The 20,057-nt window shown below is 37.0% G+C and overlaps 1 protein-coding gene across 2 annotated transcripts in view; it reads left to right on the forward strand.

Annotated features, from left to right (window-relative positions):
* The first annotated feature begins 1,277 nt into the window (after window positions 1–1,277).
* NETO1 (neuropilin and tolloid like 1) overlaps window positions 1,278–20,057 on the forward strand; it is an 86,420-nt gene continuing 67,640 nt past the window's right edge. For both annotated transcript variants that reach the window (XM_080580588.1, XM_080580589.1), the window contains exons 1-4: window positions 1,278–2,073; window positions 6,140–6,193; window positions 7,853–7,987; window positions 16,819–17,067. In XM_080580588.1, the coding sequence (XP_080436714.1) occupies window positions 2,046–2,073; window positions 6,140–6,193; window positions 7,853–7,987; window positions 16,819–17,067 (466 nt within the window). In that variant the 5' untranslated portion in view covers window positions 1,278–2,045. The remainder of the gene's footprint in view (window positions 2,074–6,139; window positions 6,194–7,852; window positions 7,988–16,818; window positions 17,068–20,057) is intronic.

Below are 20,057 nucleotides of genomic sequence, written 5' to 3' on the forward strand. Positions count from 1 at the left end.
CAACAAAAAAAACGTCATCCCGAGGCTTTCTCATCGTTCACCTCTCGGCTTAGCAGTTCAGCCCTGTCCCGAAGGGAGCAAATAATAATAATAATAATAATAATAATAATAATAATAATAATAATAATAATAAAGAGCTGGTTAAAAAGCCGCCCTAAGGACAACAGGTCTCCCGACTGCTCTGTCTCTGTCCCTCCCCACCGCCCCTCCGTGCCCAGCCGCGGGGACCGCCTGCAAACGCGCCCCGCGCCGCCTGACCCGCACTCGCCTCCCCTTTGCCTTTCCTCATCCGTGCACAGCCGGAGCCCGGGCTCTGTTTTATTCCTACTCCTTTTACAGCTTCGTCCCCCAGCGGCCCCCCGGAAGGGGTGCGCTCCCAGACTTTTCTCGTTGCAGCTGTGGACGAGGAGGAGAGGGGGCGGCCCTGCTGGCCGCGGCCTGTGAGGGCCAGGGAGGGGACCGGGGAGCTCGCCCCCCCCCGCAGCAGTGCTGTGGACAGGCGAGGGGCTCCCATCCCATATCCTATCCCCTCGCACTTCGGTGGCACACATCCTCGACTCTCCCCGCCGCCCTTCCCCCCGCCGCCCCCTTCATCCCCTTGCCCAGCCAGGGGTGCATCTCCCGGCTGCCTCGTCCAGGAGGGGATGCTGCCCTTGCTGTCCCTCCCCTCGTCCTCCTCCTCTCTCTCTCTTTATTCCCCTTTGAAATCCTTTCAGCTCCTCTCACCACTCTTATTATGAATATGTTTTCCCTGCTGTGCCCCCGCGCTGGCCATTACCCCTGTGCAACCTCAAAGGGATGGGTGTCTGGGGTGAGATGTAGCTGGGGAGGAAGATAAGCCTGAGGAAGGGAGGGGGGAGAGAGAGAAAGGGAGAGATTTTGCTGCCGTCTCTGGGCTGATTGGAAGAGGCAATCATTGTATCTGCGGACGGAGGATTAGCAGCTAAACTTTTATTGCTCCCTTTTGCGTGTGTGTGTGTGCGTGCGTGTGTGTGCAAATGGAGAAATCTTTTCTCAGAGGAGAAAATCCTTTCAGGCTCCCTGTGGAGGGTGCAGTTCAAGAAGGAACTCAGGAGCAGTTTGCCTGATCCATAAAGTGACCAGGTGAGGGGAAAAAATCCCTCTCCTCACTCTTCCTCTCCCAGTTTTATAACCATTCTTCCCCCACCGCCGCCACCCTCCTGTCCTTCCCCTCCCCTACCCTCCCCTTCCCTGCACTGAGTGAATGGAAGAGTCTCCAGGGTTTTCTTCTGCTTCTCGCCCTGGACTGGAGCAGTGAGGGGACATCTCTCTATCCTCATCCATCTCTATCTCGCTCCATCCATACCCAAAAGGATTTGAGACAGTGCAATGTGTTTTCATCCTTTTGCCGCTGCAACCACTTGATACTATGCAATGCGCAGGGAGAGGGCTTTGCAAAATGGATTTGTTCGATTTTAAAGGATTTCTTCTCTAATAAGGATCGCATTGCACACAAATATGACTAAATCCCCTATTTGGTAAATCTTTCTTCCCCCCACCCCTCCTCTTTGGGTTCCCTCCCGCCCACCCCCACCCCTTCAGAGGAGCAAGCACAGGGAGCTGATGACGGACCCATTAATCCCTTCTTCAATGCATCAAAAGAAGCCGAAGGGCTGGAAGTCGCTGGGCTCGGAGTCCTGCAGGAAATGCTTCGATCTGCTTTTGGTTTTGTATGAAACTGGTGACTAGGGGCTCGGCTAGCCCCGCCGCCGCCCGCCGGCACCTGGATGCACGGGTCGCCGCCGCCGCCGCCGCCTTGCCCGCCGCCGCGATGCAACGCTTCTGGTGGTGCTGCCGGTAGCTCGGGTGCGATGGGAGCGAGCCGGCGGTGATTAGTGGAAGGCGGCGAGGGAGAGCGAGCGAGAGGAAGGGCTGCTCCGCTCTGCTGTGTGTGGGCTTCAGGATTTTGTTTTTTCTTCTTCTTCTTCTTCTTTTCCTACTTCCATCCTCTCCCCGCCACTGGAAGTCCTCCCGTATCTAAATGGAATTAGTGGAGACCGAAGCCCCTTGTGTAAGGCACAGACATGACCCATGGGCGCAGCTTCTTTCACAGTGAGTATCTCCCCCTCCCCGCCCGCCCTCTCCCCTCCTGAGCTCAGCTGCCGTGCACGGGCTCGTACCCTCCGCTGCCTCCCCAACTCGCCTAACGGGACGCCCAGACTCCGCGCCCTGGAGGCAATCTCCCCCCACCCCCCCAAAAAAAACCAACCCCACCACCCCTTTACCCATCACTCTGCGATGCAGCAGAGGGAGGTCGGTATCTCTCAGCGCCACGGTCACGCTCGTGTGGGCTGGGGGCTGTCACCCGGGCGCGACGCCTCTGGTGTTTTTTGGCGTGGTGGGGGTAAGGGGTAAAGCAAGAGGCGGCCCCCTTGCTGTCTGCGCTGCGCTGCTGCCCTGGCCGGGACTCGAACCCTCAGCCATGGGGCAGCGCCGAGCGCCGCAGCGCGGAAGGCCAGGGCGGGCGAGGGTCCTATGCTGGAGGCCCCTCGGGAGAAATCCTCCCGGAGCGGCAGGGAGGCCCCGAAATGCGTTAATTATTCATCGGAGACCTTGGGCTGAGTGGATGGGACCCTCTCCCCTGCCACAGTTTTGCAGAGGGTCCCCTCTGCTGAAGGGGCTTGGCTGGACCCTTCCTTTCAGCACATCACTCTACGCCCACACCTGTGCAGTGCTATGGGCAGGTATTGCTTTTCCCAAAACTCTTTGCTAGGCTAAACCGTGTCCATGCCAAATCATAGCCTCTGAAAAGCTGCCTGAAGAGTGATAAATCTCTTAATATACAACTTGTGATGAAAAAAATGCATGGATCCATAAAGATGCAAAGATGCGTAATCAGTGGACTAGAAAGCGTGATTATAATTACACTCTTGATAAGGAGAGAAAAGTGGATGAGGAAGACAGAGAATGCAACAAAAAATGTGGTGGAAACGTTCTTGAAATAATTCCCAAACCCATATAATGCCAATGTTGTTACAGTACTGTCAAAGCTTCCCAAGTGACAGCTTTGAATGAATAAAGACTGTGTCTTCTTTCTCTTTCTTTTCTTTCTTTTCTTTCTTCTTTCTTTTCTTTCTTTCTTTCTTCTTTCTTTCTTTCTTTCTTTCTTTCTTTCTTTCTTTCTTTCTTTCTTTCTTTCTTTCTTTCTTTCTTTCTTTCTTCTTTCTTCTTTCTTTCTTGGCTTTTTCTTTCTCTTTCTTTCTTTCTTTCTTTCTTTCTTTCTTTCTTTCTTTCTTTCTTTTTCTTTTCTCTTTCTTTCTTCTTTCTTTCTTTCTTTCTTTCTTGCTTTCTTTCTTTCTTTCTTTCTTTCTTTCTTTCTTTTTCTTTTCTCTTTCTTTCTTTTCTTTCTTTCTTTCTTTCTTTCTTTCTTTCTTTCTTTCTTTCTTTCTTTCTTTCTTTCTTTCTTTCTTTCTTTCTTTCTTTCTTTCCCTTACCTTTCTTTCTTTCCCTCCCTTCCTTCCTTCCTCCCTCCTTCATCCCTCCTTCCTCCTCCCTTCCTTCCTTCCTTCCTTCCTTCCTTCCTTCCTTCCTTCCTTCCTCTTCCTTCCTCCTTCCTTCCTTCCTTCCTTCCTTCCTTCCTTCCTTCCTTCCTTTTTATTTTATACCTCCGTGAGAAGCACTGTTCTTTTCCCGTTGTTTGAGAAGAAAAAGTCAAGGGGTTATAGAATAAAATGGATGTCTTGACTGCTTGAGTGAAAAATATTTTGTTATCTTTTCCCATAAAGCTCATAATTTTAATTACTTTCTGGCATCATACATACTTTTGTAATGGTGGTGTTAATGCACTAAATCAAAAAGATTTTTTTCTTATTTATTTATTTATTTTAATATGGGAGAAGTATTTCACTCCAAATGCTGGATATGATATGTGCAGAAAAAAAGCCTTAGAGTCTCTTAGTCTGCTATTATCTATTACATTTCACATTTTATTATCAATACAATTTTGACTCCTTATTAATAATAAATACTGGCTTGCTAATGTGTAAGTGTAGCTCCCTGCTTTGGAATAACATGGCTCTGCAACTTGGAACAGTCTTTCTAGTGGTTAAAGCTGGAATTGAAAAGACCTGTGTTTTTGCTCTCATATCTATAATAATATCCTGTTGACTTGGACTTAATCTCTTTAATTCTCTGAACTTCAATTTTTAACATGTAGAAAAACAGGGAAGAGCTAATAGATAAAGATACTTGAAAGGAAGCTGTTAGAATAAAATATGAATTAATTGCCCAAGAAGAAACATTTCTCATGTAGGGTTTTTTTAGCTGCTGTACCTTCTATTCTAGCTTTCATAAATTTGTGGGAAGAAAGAATGTTGGCAGCTGGCTACATATTCCAACAACAAACCACCTTAAATATTGAGAAATTAGATTTTGACTAGTGAGGATTATAGACATAGGTGCAGTATGTTCACTGCACGAAACCCAGCTAAGTAAATGAGCAACTTAGTGAATGCGTGAATCCTTCATTGCCTTCAGATTCTGACATAGCTGATGGGCAGAGTCCAGCTAGGATGTGTTTCCAGAATCTATCCCTGAGGACAGTAAAGGCATGAATGGTTGGGTAGCATCCAGATCTGAGCAGAAGATGTAATGTTCTCACTGAATGCCCATGACACAGAAGAGTTTTTAGCCACCAGCTCTGCCAACATCCGACTCTGTTAGCTGGGGGATTCAAAAAGACACAGGGAGTGTGAGCCCGACCAAGAAATAGTGAATATGCTGCCAAGCCTTCATTTTCCCAGCACTTCAACCTTTCCCTCTTTAATAAGTTAGCCATCATCCAGAGCTAAAGCCCTCTGTCACACAGGAAGAGTCAAAGGCATAGAAATAGAGATCTCCATGTTATCAGAATATGGAAAATACAGAGACTTGCTTCCTTCAAGGTAAAAATTGCACACAATTTGAAGTAAAAAAAGCTGGAAAGTATGCAAGCACCATCTTCAAAAGGACCATTTAGGTACCTTCTTACTAGCTCTTGATGATCTTTGGTGTCTCTTGGGGATAAGAGGAAAATATGTCTTTCAGTTACATTTATTAAAAATTACAGGTCCATCAATTCCTTGTCATGGTCAACAATATAAATGTCAGCAGATCAATCCAAAATACTCAGGATAAATAAGGACTTCATCTCCACTTTAACTTTAGTGCAGTCTGAGCACTATGTCTGGGCTTTATGCCAAACTAGCTGGGGTCAAAATTCTGAGCATTCCAGGAACTCATGTACCTGTTCTTTCATGTCTTGCTATCCCACTTTCTCCAATAGCCAAAAAAGGACATGGGAGATGGGAGAAAAATATGATCATCATCAGTGCATGTCTGCTTCATCAGATTGCTATCCAGTCACTTTGGTCTTCCAAAGCAGCCTCATTGCTACTGTTCTGAACTTTTCCTCTTAGCCTTAACACCCAGAAACTCAAGAATTATCTCCAGTGTTAAAATCCACATTTGTTCCCAAGCCACAGCTGTCCTTATTATGGTTGGAAATAGGAGATTTTTATTTGTAAAATAGACTGCAAATTCACTGCAGCATAAGCAACATACCCTCGTCTAGTCAAACAAACTAGATTTAATGAGACTGTTAAGCACACACGCAATAATTTATTTCACTGAGGGTTTGCAATATGCCTCAGTGGAAAAAGCCCAACCCCTCACTTCTTTCATAGCTTATGAAAGTACTTATTTTCAAAAATTATTATGCCATGGGGGACCTAAGTGAGACCAGTGGCACTGAAACTTAGTAGGTCTTTGTCTATAAATACAGACTTTTTTATTATTATTACTGAACCAACTGATGATTATATATATAAATATTGGTAAAATATTTTCTTCTAATATTAAAAAATGAAAAAAAAAAAGAGGGAAACATCAATGCTTGGAAATTTTGTTTTAAGCCAAAAACTTCTCCTCTTAATTTGGATACATTCATAAAGATGAATACATGGGAAGATCACCAATAAATAAATAAATAAATAAGTAATTTAAAGATGCAAGTAAATGAAATATTGTTTTTGTACAGTAATTTTATTTAATTTATATCCTTTCAGATAAATGTTTACAGTTGATTTGTTTGCTGGCCCTATCACACTGTTATATCATCTAATGTATATTTCTCTTTCAGTTGTAGCAAGTCTAATCATCCTACATTTGTCTGGGGCAACCAAAAAAGGAACAGGTATGTAAACTTCAGAGATTTTTTCAGACATCATATTAAAGCCCAAAGTATGGATTTGAGTTGTTTAGGTCTGTCCTTTGTTCATCTGCTTTTAGTATTAGTGTTCATACACTGTCATAAATCCAGTGGTACTTTTTAACAAGTTAGTGAGTTACTGACCTGATCCATGGCTAGATCTAATTAAAGGCTTGGCCTGACTCTTGCAAAGGCTGTGAAGTCCTACTAACCCCCCCCCCCCCCCCCCCCACCCCCCCCTTTACAGATTGGCATGTTCAGATTGGGTACTGAGCTGTCTAATCTTAAAGTCTTTTTGATTGTTGAAGTAGAATTCAAAATCTGAAATTAGGCATCCTGGCTCCTTGTGCAGTTTTGAGGATAGAAAAAGGTTCTTGAAAACCCTGGATCTTAAGTGTGGTGACAGCCAAGCAGGGAGAGATGATAAACACAGTGTGTGTCTGAATTTGTGTCTGAATGCTCAGTCCCTGCAGGCTTGAATTCATTTTAGGAAATTAAGATCCACACCATCCTTAGCTTGGATACAGACCATGAAGGAAGGGAAATACATGCAGAGTACAAGGCAAATCTCTTGTGGTTAAAATCATCCTTGGAAGTTTCAGGACAGGAAGAATCATCCTGTCTCTGTTTGCATTGATCATAAGAGCAAACAACTCACCTCTGAACATGAGAGGCTTAAGTTAGATAGAACGGTTAGATATAGGCACCTGATTTGGAGCAACACATAGGAGGCCTTACCCAGGAAGCCTGGGTGAGGTCTAGAAATTTCTACCCTTCCTAGAACCTACTATCCTTCAAGCCTATTTTTTTTCCTCCAACAAATACATTTATTTTAGCTTACTAGTTAAAGTCCAATGTTCAAGAAGTGATTCTTCATCTCTTTCAGCCCGAAAAGATTCAAAGCTTTATGTCCAGGCTCTCAGACAGTGTGCTGAAAGGAATGCAAGAGTTTCAGGGCTAGGAAGAAAGCAAATGAGAAGGACTGATTCTCCTTTCTGGTGACTCGCCTAGGAAGAGGAAAGTTCTGGGCTGTGATTTGTGACCCCAGAGCTATTTATTCATTTTACAGCAAACAGCAAAATAAAAATAAAGAATATTTTTGAATCAGAATCCAGGATTTCCTCCATCCATCTCTGTCAGGTGAATCTAGAGGTCAAGCCACAGTAAAATAAAAACAGTTCTTACATTCTATCAGTAGATGTCATTCATTTATTTCTTCTTGATTTTGTGACTCTGATGTATTTTGGTATTACGACTTGAATCTTGCTGACAGGGTACATGTTTGAGTCTTTTGAGATGTGAATGGGAAACTCATGTTTCCCATTCTTGAGCATATGTTTTTCCTACAAGGTTGTTATTTAAAAAGCAATATAAGTATGACTTTCCCTAGACATCCAAGCCTCTTCTTTGTTTTAAAAAAAATATGTTTTCAATGAGAATTATATGTTCATACTGACTCATTTGTCTCCAGATCAATGATCATACATGATCATACATGATCAATGATCATATCTCAACAGAAAAAAGCTGAGAAGAGACCACCAACAGAAGGAACTGTTTTATTGTGTAAGAGAGTTCAAAGCCTCATAGGTACATAACAATTGTTGAGTTAACTATATAATGCTTAATGTGATCATTTCACAGAAAGCAGACTACTGCCGAAGGACAGAAACCAGTGCAGTGTGGAACTTGGACAAAATATGCAGAAGGAGGCATCTTCACTTTCCCAATATCCCAACAAGTATCCTCCTGACAGAGAGTGTGTCTACATTATTGAAGGTGACCAAGAAAATAATCTTTGTATTCTATCTTCAACTGATTCAAAAAATGTATTTTACTTTGCTATTTGTGAAGAGTAGGTAAAGCCTGTAAGATCATGATCAATCTTTTCAAGAAGCAAGGTTTAGGAAAACTTTTTTCTTTTCTTTTCTTTTCTTTCTTTTCTTTTCTTTTCTTTTCTTTTCTTTTCTTTTCTTTTTCTTTCTTTTCTTTTCTTTTCTTTTCTTTTCTTTTCTTTTCTTTTTCTTTTCTTTTCTTTCTTTTCTTTTCTTTTCTTTCTTTTCTTTTCTTTTCTTTTCTTTTCTTTCTTTTCTTTTCTTTTCTTTTTCTTTTCTTTCTCTTCTCTTTCTCTTCTCTTCTCTTCTCTTCTCTTCTCTTCTCTTCTCTTCTCTTCTCTTTCTCTTCTTTTCTCTTCTCTTCTCTTCTCTTCTCTTCTCTTCTCTTCTCTTCTCTTCTCTTCTCTTCTCTTCTCTTCTCTTCTCTTCTCTTCTCTTCTCTTCTCTTCTCTTTCTCTTTCTCTTCTCTTCTCTTCTCTCTCTCTCTTCATTTTCTCTTCATTTTCCTCTTCTCTTCTCATTTTCTCTTCTCTTCTCTTCTCATTTTCTCTTCTCTTTTCATTTTCTCTTCTCTTCTCTTCTCTTCTCTTCCTTCTCTTCTCTTCTCTTCTCTTCTCTTCTCTTCTCTTCTCTTCTCTTCTCTTCTCAAAAAAATAAAAAAAAATGCATAGCATGCTATGAAATACTGGCAAATGCTAGATTAGTTTTCTGATACTACTAATAAATTAGCTCATGTAGGAAGTACGCATGAGTTCCTTAGTGATAAACAGTATAATATAATTCAGTATTTTCAGAGAATGTATAGAATCTAAAATACTGTAACATGGCTGAAGACAGAATATTTAAAAATGAATAAAATGAATTAGAAAAACAAACAAACATAAAACCATAAAAGAGTAAATATGAACACGAACCACCTGTAAGGACACAATCTCAATGAGTAGATAGTTAGATAGTAGCAGATCTGGAAGTAACCCAAGAAAGGCTAGAGGTATATTACAAGCAGTTACATGGTTTCTTTTCACCAATCTTAGTACAACGGATGTTGAAGGGATTCTTATAAAAATAAATCTCTGGAAGGTAATAAAGATTAGATAGTGTCAGAGCTTAGTAACAAAAAAGATGAATCAGAAACAGAATTGGTAAGACGTTGGAACCAAAAAAATGCATACACAAGTTGGGAATACATGTGAAATAGAGCACTGATAATTGCTCTATCTATGCTTAGTTGGACAGAATTATTTATTTATTTTATTAAGGGTGCAGTTGTTTCAAGAAATATACAAAGGCATATACAGAATTCAAACTGCTTTAGAATCTCCCAAAAGACACAGAAAACAGTCAGTCATTCAAATCTAGTGATGAGTTAGTGCTATAAAGACATTGCATAAAAATCTTCCAGGGAAATGATTGATGGTAAGTGTTGTATATCTGGTTAGGAAAAAAAAATCACAGCAAAATGACTGAGATCTCTGAATTACACTTTAGTCTAATTTAGTCAGAAGCAAAGAGGTGATTATAAATCAAGAAGTCAACAAGCCCTTTGAGGAAAGGTTATGCTTCTCCAATATTCTTCCAACTTGAGTCTAGAATTTAAGCAGATGCGTTGTAAACTTAAAAGTTCTTTCATAGTTTAGAAATTGTTTTAAAACAACAAAAATCAATAAGTATAATAAACGATGCTCTACTAAGTATTATATTATGATATTTTTCTTACACTTACACTGCTAAATCCACATTTTTTTGTATATAGTAGTCCAATTCTCTTCTCAACATTCCCATGAGGCTGGGAGAAAGTAAGCCTATTTCATCTTCAGGAAACTGAGGCATGGAGAGGTTTATAATCAAAGAGAAGAGCTATGGAAACAAAATATGACCACTTTTGTAAACCCTAATCCAGTATCTTAAGCCATGAGTTGTTCCTCTCATTAGTAAGAAGGTGTTTGAATGTCCTTTATAGTAAAGACATGTCTTTATCATATTAATTAATTGCTTATGAAAAGATAGTTAATAAGCTGAAAGGTGGCTTCATAAATTGAAAAAGACTTTTAAAATAGCTCAAATTAGAAATGTCTAAGAACAATTAAGAAAGGAAATATTTAATCAAACATTTTCTATGATGAAGATGAAATTCCGTGTTGACAAGTCTGGGGTAATGAGCAGTACAAGAAATAGCCTGAATTCAATAGATATATTGTTATAAAAAATAATCATTTTTGCAAAAAAAAAAAAAATCTCATAATTTCTTACAACACTCTTGCTTTCTACTGTGTGTCCGACCACATTCAAAAGTTTGGATTCTAACTGGCTAGCTTAAAACCTGTGATAATATCAGCTGTATCAATACGTAATTTCATGAAAACCATGTATACTGCACAACATATTCAGCTCTACCTGTTTCTGTCTTCTAAAAAGATCAGGAATAGATACGTCTGAAAAAAGTCAGCAAAATAAATAGAAATGTCTCAGTAACCATACTTTAAGAAGTGATGGTTTTGGAAAAAGGCAAAAAGAGACACACCGAAGGACAAATATACATATATATATACAGTAGTTAGAATAACTAATTTGTTCAAATTTATTCTTTTTACAACATATAGATATGACAGAAAAAGATAACAAAGTGAAAAACTTTTCCTATATCTTTTATGTACTCATTGACATAAGATATTGAGGTTAAAGGGTTAAAAAAGATTAATTTTTTTACTAATTGCAATATTTTTGAGGCAGGATAACAGTATATGAAGTGGGTAATCCTTGCTAATCCAGAACCTAAACATCCATTAAACTTGAGCATAAACTAGAAACATCTCTATATACATACTATTCCTATAATTAATATTAAGATTTCAAAAAACTTGGAATAGCTTCTCTCTGCTGTTGAATATCAAGCATCAAACTTGGGGGACTGTTAATGTGATCCAGAATAACATTCCCACATTCTTCTCTCCTCTTTTTATGTCTTAGATAATTCAGTGTGCGAGGTTCTGACATCTTTGTGACCTGAATTTAAATACATATGTGGATCAACAGGTTCTTTCTTGTCTGCTTGCTTTCTTTCCTTTTTATTTATTTATTTATTTTTTTTTGCTATCATACACAATCTGGGGCAAATTCTGGTGGCTTCTCTCAAACACCATTCCTACTGACTTTAAAGGACTTGAGTGAGGACTGTAGCATGTAGTCTGTTGTAATAAAATTGAATTTCATTTCACGATACAATTTTGCCCCCTGTATTTTAGCTCATCTTAAATGTATGCAAGCCTTTTATCATTTCAAAATTACTTTGGTGAAGTAAAAGAGCTGGCAAAAATTGCCATGATCATACACTGTGAGTTTCTAAAAGGGAAAAGGATTTTTGACTGCAGTGGAACCTATACTAACAGTCAAAGGCATAAGAAGATCAAACAGCTAGAACTTTCTTTTTCTTTTTCTCTGTTCCCCCCTGCCCCCCTCTTTTTTTTTTTTTTTTCCTTCTATTTTGGTAGTAATGACAATTAGCTGTTGGAACAACTAGGAATTTTGAAGTCCAGGTTGGATGCCTTTCTAAAAGAAGTCCTTTAGGTCATCCAGAAGTCATGGACTCAGTACAAAAATTATTATGCTATAGAGGAGCTTCTGGTGAGTCCCATCTGCCTTTCCAAATGCACTATTTATTTATTTATTTATTTATTTTGGTTCAGTCTTATTGGGCATATAGAGAATGTAGGAAATAGCTGAGTGTACACTCAGCATTAAATTCCCTGTTGGCCCCAATTTTACCCTTGTTTTGCATATTCATGACTCTTACCTGGCAAAATTCGCAGCTGCTCAGAACAACCGCAGCAGCAGCAGCATTAGCCTTTGCCAGACTGCAGAAAATTTGGCACGTGCTTCAAAGGGAAATATGCACAGGAATTTCTGTAGGAAGAGATTTGTTGGTGCTAAAAATATGTGGGGAGAGGGATAGACATAGTTTAGACAATATATTTTAAGAACTGGTTTGGAAATCTAGAATCTTATATGTTTTGATTATTTTTTATTTATTTATTTATTTATTTATTTATATAACTAAGTGCTTTTTTATAAATATAGGTATAGACTAGAATTGATTTATGGAGATATAAAGTAAATCTTCCACTGTATATACTTTTGGATATTTAAAGTTAGCTCTCTTGAAGGTCTTCCATATTTTTGACTTAAGACCATTAAACACTTTATTTCTAGATATTTCACTGTACGAAAAATCTCATGTCAAAGTTCTCTGGTATTTCATGGTGATTTTTGTGTCCAAAAAGTGTTCATCAAAATGAGGAAAGAATCTTCTTTCAAAAGGAGGTTATAAGTGATTTACTTGTCAATAATAGCTGAACAACTAGAAATATCAAGGACTATTCAAAACTATTAGTTCTGTACAGACCGTATAGATGGGGTTAGGTGTTGAGTTCAGTGTCTCATTTCCATGCTACTGCATAAATTGAAACAGATTCTTTTGCTTAACTTCAGCTGTCAGTTATGCAGACCTAGAGGCTGATCAGAACTAAAACCTTAATTGCGTGTTTGTTGCTGAAAATGTTCTGCAAGTTGGAACCCAATATCTTTTATTTTCATTGAATGTAAAATCTCAAGATAGCACTTGTGTAAGATAATTAGATGAAAGATGATAGACATGTAACCATTAAGAAGTATTTCCATGGTAGTAAACATCTTTGAAGACAGATAATTAGAAGCTAAATATGGAAAATTTTAATATTTGAAGTACAATCACTTTATTAGATAGCTTCAACATATTTAATTTGGACTTTAGAACATCTTTTTTTCTGACATTGTAACCACCAAAAATTTTTTTGAAGATGTGAATATGATTTACCTGTGAATGAGGATGCCAGAAGTGACCACTTTGTCCCTTCTTTTCTGATTAGATGGCCAGATTCTGCTCCATTGTGTAAGAGATATATATTCTCTTTTTATTGTTGTGGCTGCTGGTAGTTTACTCATTTTATTTTTTTTTTTATAATTATACATTATTCTTAGTCATCATTCTGTACGTGTTATCACTCTATTTCTGTAAGTTATAAATTTGCACACAGTTTATTGTGGAAGGAAAACTGTGGCATGAGGTGTGTTCATACAATACCTGCTTGATTCAGTTCACTTATAGTAAAGAAACCCGTTGTAAAAGTCAGAGTATAATTCTAAAAAGACACTTTTTTTGCTAAATGGTAGCTAAAGTTGCGAGTATTAATCATGTGTTTTCTTCCCTTACTGTCATTTTCAGGAAGATCTGAATCACTTTCTTAGGTAGATTATTGCAACCAAAACATTTAATTTTTTGCTCTAAGATGAAGCATGGAAGTATATTTGAAAGCACATAGTGGAAAGGTAACATGGATACTTGCGCAGTATTCCTTCCTATCTTTGCCCAATATTCTGTAATCACCACAGTCACTGTAGTTACAGAAACACAAAATGTTACATTCCCCAGACAAGTCAGGAGAAAGAACCTAGAACCATTTGGGCTCATGTGCAGAGCAGGTTGGGACACGGGCTGTACCAGGGCTGTACTAAAACTTAAGTCAGGCCTAAGACTGATTGGCACAATCTAACATCCTTTCACCTTCCTAGTGAATAGTACATATCCAAACTAGTTGTGAATAGCCCTGGACCAATGAGGACCACCACATCATGCCTAAGAAAGTTTTTGGCAGTTCTGACTGGCATGGGACAAAATCATGCCAGGAGGTGTTTTTAATGGTTAAAGGAGTGAGGACACTCAGTGGCTCAGCCCCCAGCCTTGTTTTATTTAGCAGTGGAGAAGCAGTGCTGATGAACTGTCAATATTCCATTGTTGCAGTGGTACAGCCTGTATACAAGGGAGACCTGGCGAAAAGTCAAATCTTCCTTCAACTTTCCTTGAGCTGATGTGATTTTCTGTGATCCTTTAACAAGAACTGAGCTAGACTAGAATAAGCCTTATCTTGACTTTGTTGAAAAATAAATAAAAATAGAAGAGAGTAAACTATAGCAACATGTTGATCCTAAAACTAGTTTGCAATGTGAGATCCAGAGTTCTGTATGGATACTATGAAAGTTGTGTAGTCTTTGACAGGCCATACTTCTACCGAATCAGTTAATTTTATGCTTGTTTGTACAACTGAGTTTCATTTACCTTTTTACAAGTCCTTTTACAAGAACTCCTTTTATATTATAGTGAGATTATAATGGACTTTAAGTTTTCAACAACAACAACAACAAAAATATGTATGATATGTATTACTCAGAGAGGGCCTTATGCCCATTCTTACCATATGTTAAATGAGTTTTGGGTTCAAGCAAGGCTTGCTAAGGATTTAACTTGCTTTAACTAGGCTTGCACTGGTAAGCCTTAGTATAAAATGGAGTAGTGAGACTTAACACTGATAGTTTAATGAGGACAAATGTGTTATGTTAATGGCATATACACAAGAACGATGGCAAAGGTCATTATTGAAGCAGGTATCTCCTTGTTGCCATGGAAAGCAGAGTAGCTATACGCTGTGTTAAGATGCTGTTTGACACTAACAGTACTAATGGAATTAATCTTCATACCTAGTTTGCAACATTAACAAATTAAAATAAATCTTTACGTAGGTTAGTAACATTATATTTTGGATAGTGAGTATATAAAACTTACAAATCTTAATAAGAATTCTCAAGTTTACCCAAAGTGTTACTCTGTTGGAGTTTCTGATACTTAACTCTAGTCCCTAGATGAATGACGAATAGCTCTTAACAGATCTCTTTGCATAGAATAGGGGCATACAAAATATAATTGCAGACTGCAAGGTGATGATTGCTTTCTTCTCCCCTAGTATTTTTTAGTTAAGTTTAAAACAATATTTATTGTAAATATATGACACTGAGAATAGAAACATATAAAAAAAAATCAATGATATCTTCCAGTTATTCAGACTATTACTATAATCTAAAAGATTTATTTCTGTATTTAAACCTCACCCAAGGTAGCATTAATTGTCTTTACAAACTTTATTCCCTGATTTTAATTTTTTTTCCCACTTCCAAAATAGTTTCATTTCCAGGAATTGTGAATTTCATATAATTCCATATAAAGTTTTAAGTTTTGATTTTTCTATTAAACTTGGATAGACAAAAAGATCACAGGATGAAAGTATTACAGAGAAATACATATAACTCAATTACCTACAACTTCCTTTAAATAACAGTGGGCCTATAATAAGTACTTTCTTAATTGCGAACTTGTTCAATTTTGTAGCAGTATGTAAGGAGTTTGTATTTTCTATGTTAAATCTTTCAATAAATAGGAATCACACAAACATATTAAAATTAGAAGTAAAACTATTAAAATATTTCTTCTTTTCAAATAACCTGTGTTATTAATTTCAAAGCTAACTCTTCAGAATCTTATAAAATGAGCCTGTATGAATTTATATAAGATAGTTGCAACAGGGATCTGTCTGATAAGGGTATAAGGTTTACCTCGAATCTACTTATTTTGTTCATTTTAATTATTCTCATTTCTTACTTGACTAAGGAGCTCATCCCAAAAAATTCATCTTCAACCATTTAAAAATGTATATGTGATCTATTTTCTGGCCATGTTGATCATTTTCTCACTGTTGCTGAGGTAAGAAATAAAAGGATATTTGGCTGCCAGAGTGGCAGTAGTTGCCATGTTAAGCTTATGCAGTAAACCTGGAGTTTGATCTTGTATATTTTAATGTGAAAAGCATAATAACTTGGGCAAAGCTCATAGCAATTTCAGTCTCTTCTAATATTTGTAAGGTGTAGAACATGATCCCATGAGAGGTGGAGGATGCAATGACACAACAAACCTTTGTCTTAGCAGAAAACTTTATTAGAAAAAAAAGTATATTACACCAAGATCTGTAAACATACATCCAGTGTACATTTTTAGCTATGGACAGGATTAACTGCAGGAGTACATACCCCAGGGATTCTGCATCTTAAAATTTCTAGACAAAACTATGATTTTCTCCCTTTAACAAAATGGTATAGTTCAAAAAATAAGTGTTTTTCTTTTTACACAAAAGGCTAGACAAATCTTGTTTTTGAGATCATTGTGACTGCTACTTGCCTATGAATACTGGTACTAAGCTATGAATAAAGACTATTATTATTGTTGTTGTTGTTGTTGTCTGAGGTGACCATTATAAGTTTCTTCAAGTTTTTTCTGCAGAGTATTCTTTACTCTTTACTTAGTTAATTTTGCTTCATTGTTATTCTTAAATGAAAATTCACTTCACTTTTCCTAGGTTATAAATGAGATGATTATATTTAAGCCAGTCATTGACTACTGTACATATAGGAATAGAATGTGTGCTTAGTCCTATAGCACAGTTCCGATCAGACTTTTCTTCATCTTTGTGATCATCAGGTTAAAAAGTATTCTGATTAACTTTTCCCCTCAAAACAAGACTGGTTTTCCAGATATATAAGATTCTTTGAAAGATTTTGTGCTTGAACCAATCGTTCTTAGGCTGTATTTTGTTTTACATCAAACATATCTCTTTTAGTTTCACTAAAAACTACTGTCATAAGCACTTCTAAAAGAAGAACAGATGAGTAAGCTTATGATGCAAAATCTAAAAAAAAAAAAAAGTACTAATTTTCAAAAACAGAAAATACTGTTTTTAAGGATAATGTTGATGCATATGTTAAGATTCATAAATATATTATATTTAATACTCTTACGTTTTGTTTCAGATTTTAAGGATTTTGGTTCAGAAAATAATTTCATTTTCTTTTCATTTCTAGCTGCCCCTAGACAATGCATTGAACTACACTTTGATGAAAAATATTCCATAGAACCTTCTTGGGAGTGTAAATTTGACCATATTGAAGTACGAGATGGACCTTTTGGCTTTTCCCCAATCATTGGACGTTTCTGTGGACAGCAAAATCCACCTATGATAAAATCCAGTGGCAGATTTCTGTGGATTAAATTTTTTGCTGATGGTGAGCTGGAATCTATGGGGTTTTCTGCTCGATATAATTTTACACCTGGTGAGTACAAAACATCATACTTTTTAATAGAAAAAGCTTATCATAGTAACTTTGTTAATGATGTATAATTGTGCCATTGTAATTAATATTAATGAGGACTATATTTAATATCAAAGGAAGTATTCATAGATAAGAAAATGGCATAAGGTATATATCTTTTGCATAACTAGTAAGACTAATTCAAGGAAGAAATTTTCAGTACAGTTTTGTCCAAGATACATATACTCAGCCTCTGTAGTTTTTTAAAAGAATTGTTTTCAATATAATTTTATAGAAAATCATTCAAAATATTTAATGGGTAGTTATGTGTTTCTTGCTTGATTGTTAGACTGTACAGCTTTTCCTTCAAAATGATCATTGAGAAAGTATTCTAATAAAAAAATCTAATTATCTCAGAAAATTCTATTGTTGTTTTTCCATCAATCATTTCCCTATCAGAGGAGTAAAGCAAACTGTAGCCATAATTGTGAGATTCAAATACTAAAAGCTATTAAGTATTTTTCTAAAAAAAAAAAAAAAAAAAAAAATGTAAATCTTAATTGTAATTGCACAATTATTCCCTTTTTGTCAATTTTTAAACTCAATTCATTAAAGTAAGGTAAAATTCTTAGGCAAACTTCCCATTCTTTTTTTCCCCCACTTATTAACAAAAGATTGCTGATCTTAATTTTCATTTTTGGCTGAAGCTACAATATATTGCACTGCACTGCTGTATTTGACGTAGTTCTGTACTTTCTTGTTTTGAGTGATGAGTCATACCTTAATATAGCCTACTCCAAAGCACTATAATTATTATGTAATTTTGTCAATTATGTCACTATTGTTTCAACTAAGTTGTTGTGTCAGGTGGAATGATATTTTTTAGAATATCTACTAAAATTAACTGGCTCAACATTCTACTTGCTAAATTTTTCCACTAGCACCATAAAAGATACCAGGAATACTTGAGTGTTCCTTTCTGTGGTCTTCTCTGATGCAAAGAAAATAGTTATAAAATTACACAGGGTAGTTCAATATTCTTTTAAGTCAAATATACTGTATTCCAGAGGGAAAACATATTTAGAAGGTTTAAAGAGGAACAGAACACAGAATTTCTTTGGAGAATAACCTGAGAGTCAGATAAACATATCTATTGTAAATGCAAAGACAATAGATGAAATTGTATTTTTTCCACACAGTTCTCAGTGGGTTTTTGTCATTTTCCTCACCATCTTCCCAAAAGTTCTTTCCTTTAGATTTCATGTCCTTGTTTCAAAGAGATATGCATTATGAGTGAAAAGATGTTCATAGCAGGACCTGAAATTTCTGCCAACTAAAAAACTCTCAGGTGAAAAACAACTTAATGCACCATGTTTTATCCTCATTCATTTTCTCCTGATGTAAGGTGGTTTTCTACACTGAGATCAATGTTTTTTTGATCTATATTACTGTAGCAGTATAAATTATTCCCAACTTCAGATGCAATAGCTCTCTCTTTTATTATTATTATCTCTGCCTCTTCCTCTTTTCTTCTTCCTCATAGTTTGTAACAGAAAGCTATACAAATGGTAATGGACTTCTATGAATATTGGCCAGAATGAGGATATGATTAATTTTACAAGTGCAAAGCAGCACTGCTGCCTCCTTAATCACCAATAATAGGATGAAGTTATCTTTCTAGACGAATTGCTTGACCAGCTGTTTATTAGGTGGAATGGATTAGGCCTGACATTTTGAGATCCACTGTCCAAAGGTTTGCAGTGAAAGGGATGACCGTCAACTCATCAAAGAGTGACAGCTTTCAAAAGTCTGTAACAGAGTAACAGAGAGGCATTGGTTCCAGATATTATCACTTAAACCCTCTGGATCCATTCTGGGTAGTGACTACTTCTGAAATTAAACTATTTGCATAGAAAAGATCAGAAGAAAAATTTCAGCTAACCTCTCTTTAAAAAAAAATCAATAATATGATATATATATATATAAATAAGGAAGAATTCTGGAACTTTTCTTTCTAGAGCAGATGATGCTCAGGGAGATGCAGTTTGTTGCCTCCATCTCACTAAGTGCAAGCAACAAACTCAGTCTAACTGCAGTCTTGTGTAGGAGGCTTCCTCCATCCTGGTGGTGAGAAAAATAGAGGTGTCTGTTTAGTACCATCAGTCTTTGATGGTCCCCACCTGAGTGGTCCTCACACACTGCTGAAAAGTTCCTCGACTGCTACCTTTGCCGGTGGTAACTAGATCAAGGCTTTTGCTTGTTGCTAAAAAGAAATGTGATGTTGAGTGTGGTTGTGTGTGTGTGGAAGTATGACAACTTAAAAAAATAAGAAAGTAAATTTGACTAAATTGAAGCTGCAACCATTTATTACTATTTGGCTGGTACATAGAGAAACAAGAAAAGAAATTATTTACTATGTCTCCAGGGTGTACATAAATAGCTAACTGGATGAAATTGGAAGAAAAAGATCAATTAGGGTAACTGGACAAATGTTCCAATGCAGACTTATTAGTCTGTGCAAAAGGAAAGAGTCCTGTCACCTGAGGCTTTTTAAAACTAGTTAGCATTAAGTCCTAAAAAAATAAATTATATAGAAGAATTCTAAGGAATAAAGTAATATTTTGCATTTACTAAGCCTTTTCTGTTTCATAATTTCTTTTATCTCTTGGAGTTTAAATGGTCAGAGTCCTAGACTCTGTGCAAAGGTTGAGCTTCATCAACTGAAGCAAAACACCAGAGGAATTTCAGCAGTCTCTCAACAGGTTGGGATCTCAGGCATCTTGAAACAAGCATCACTGTCTTGTCATAAGCTCTATTCTGTTTAAATAGAACAGTACTTATTTTTCTCAAAGCACTTTTCAGCACTCTGAAAGATGAAATCTAGCAGAACAAATGAATTTAATGACAAATAATTCCAGAACTCCACACAAAACCAAAACACTCTAAATACGAGAAATAGAGAAAAGATTCTATTTATGTTTTCATTTTTATAATTTTTAGGGTTAAGCAAA

The sequence above is a fragment of the Anser brachyrhynchus genome (genome assembly GCF_964034855.1).
Source record: "Anser brachyrhynchus genome assembly, chromosome: 2".
NCBI classification, from domain to species: Eukaryota; Metazoa; Chordata; class Aves; order Anseriformes; family Anatidae; genus Anser; species Anser brachyrhynchus.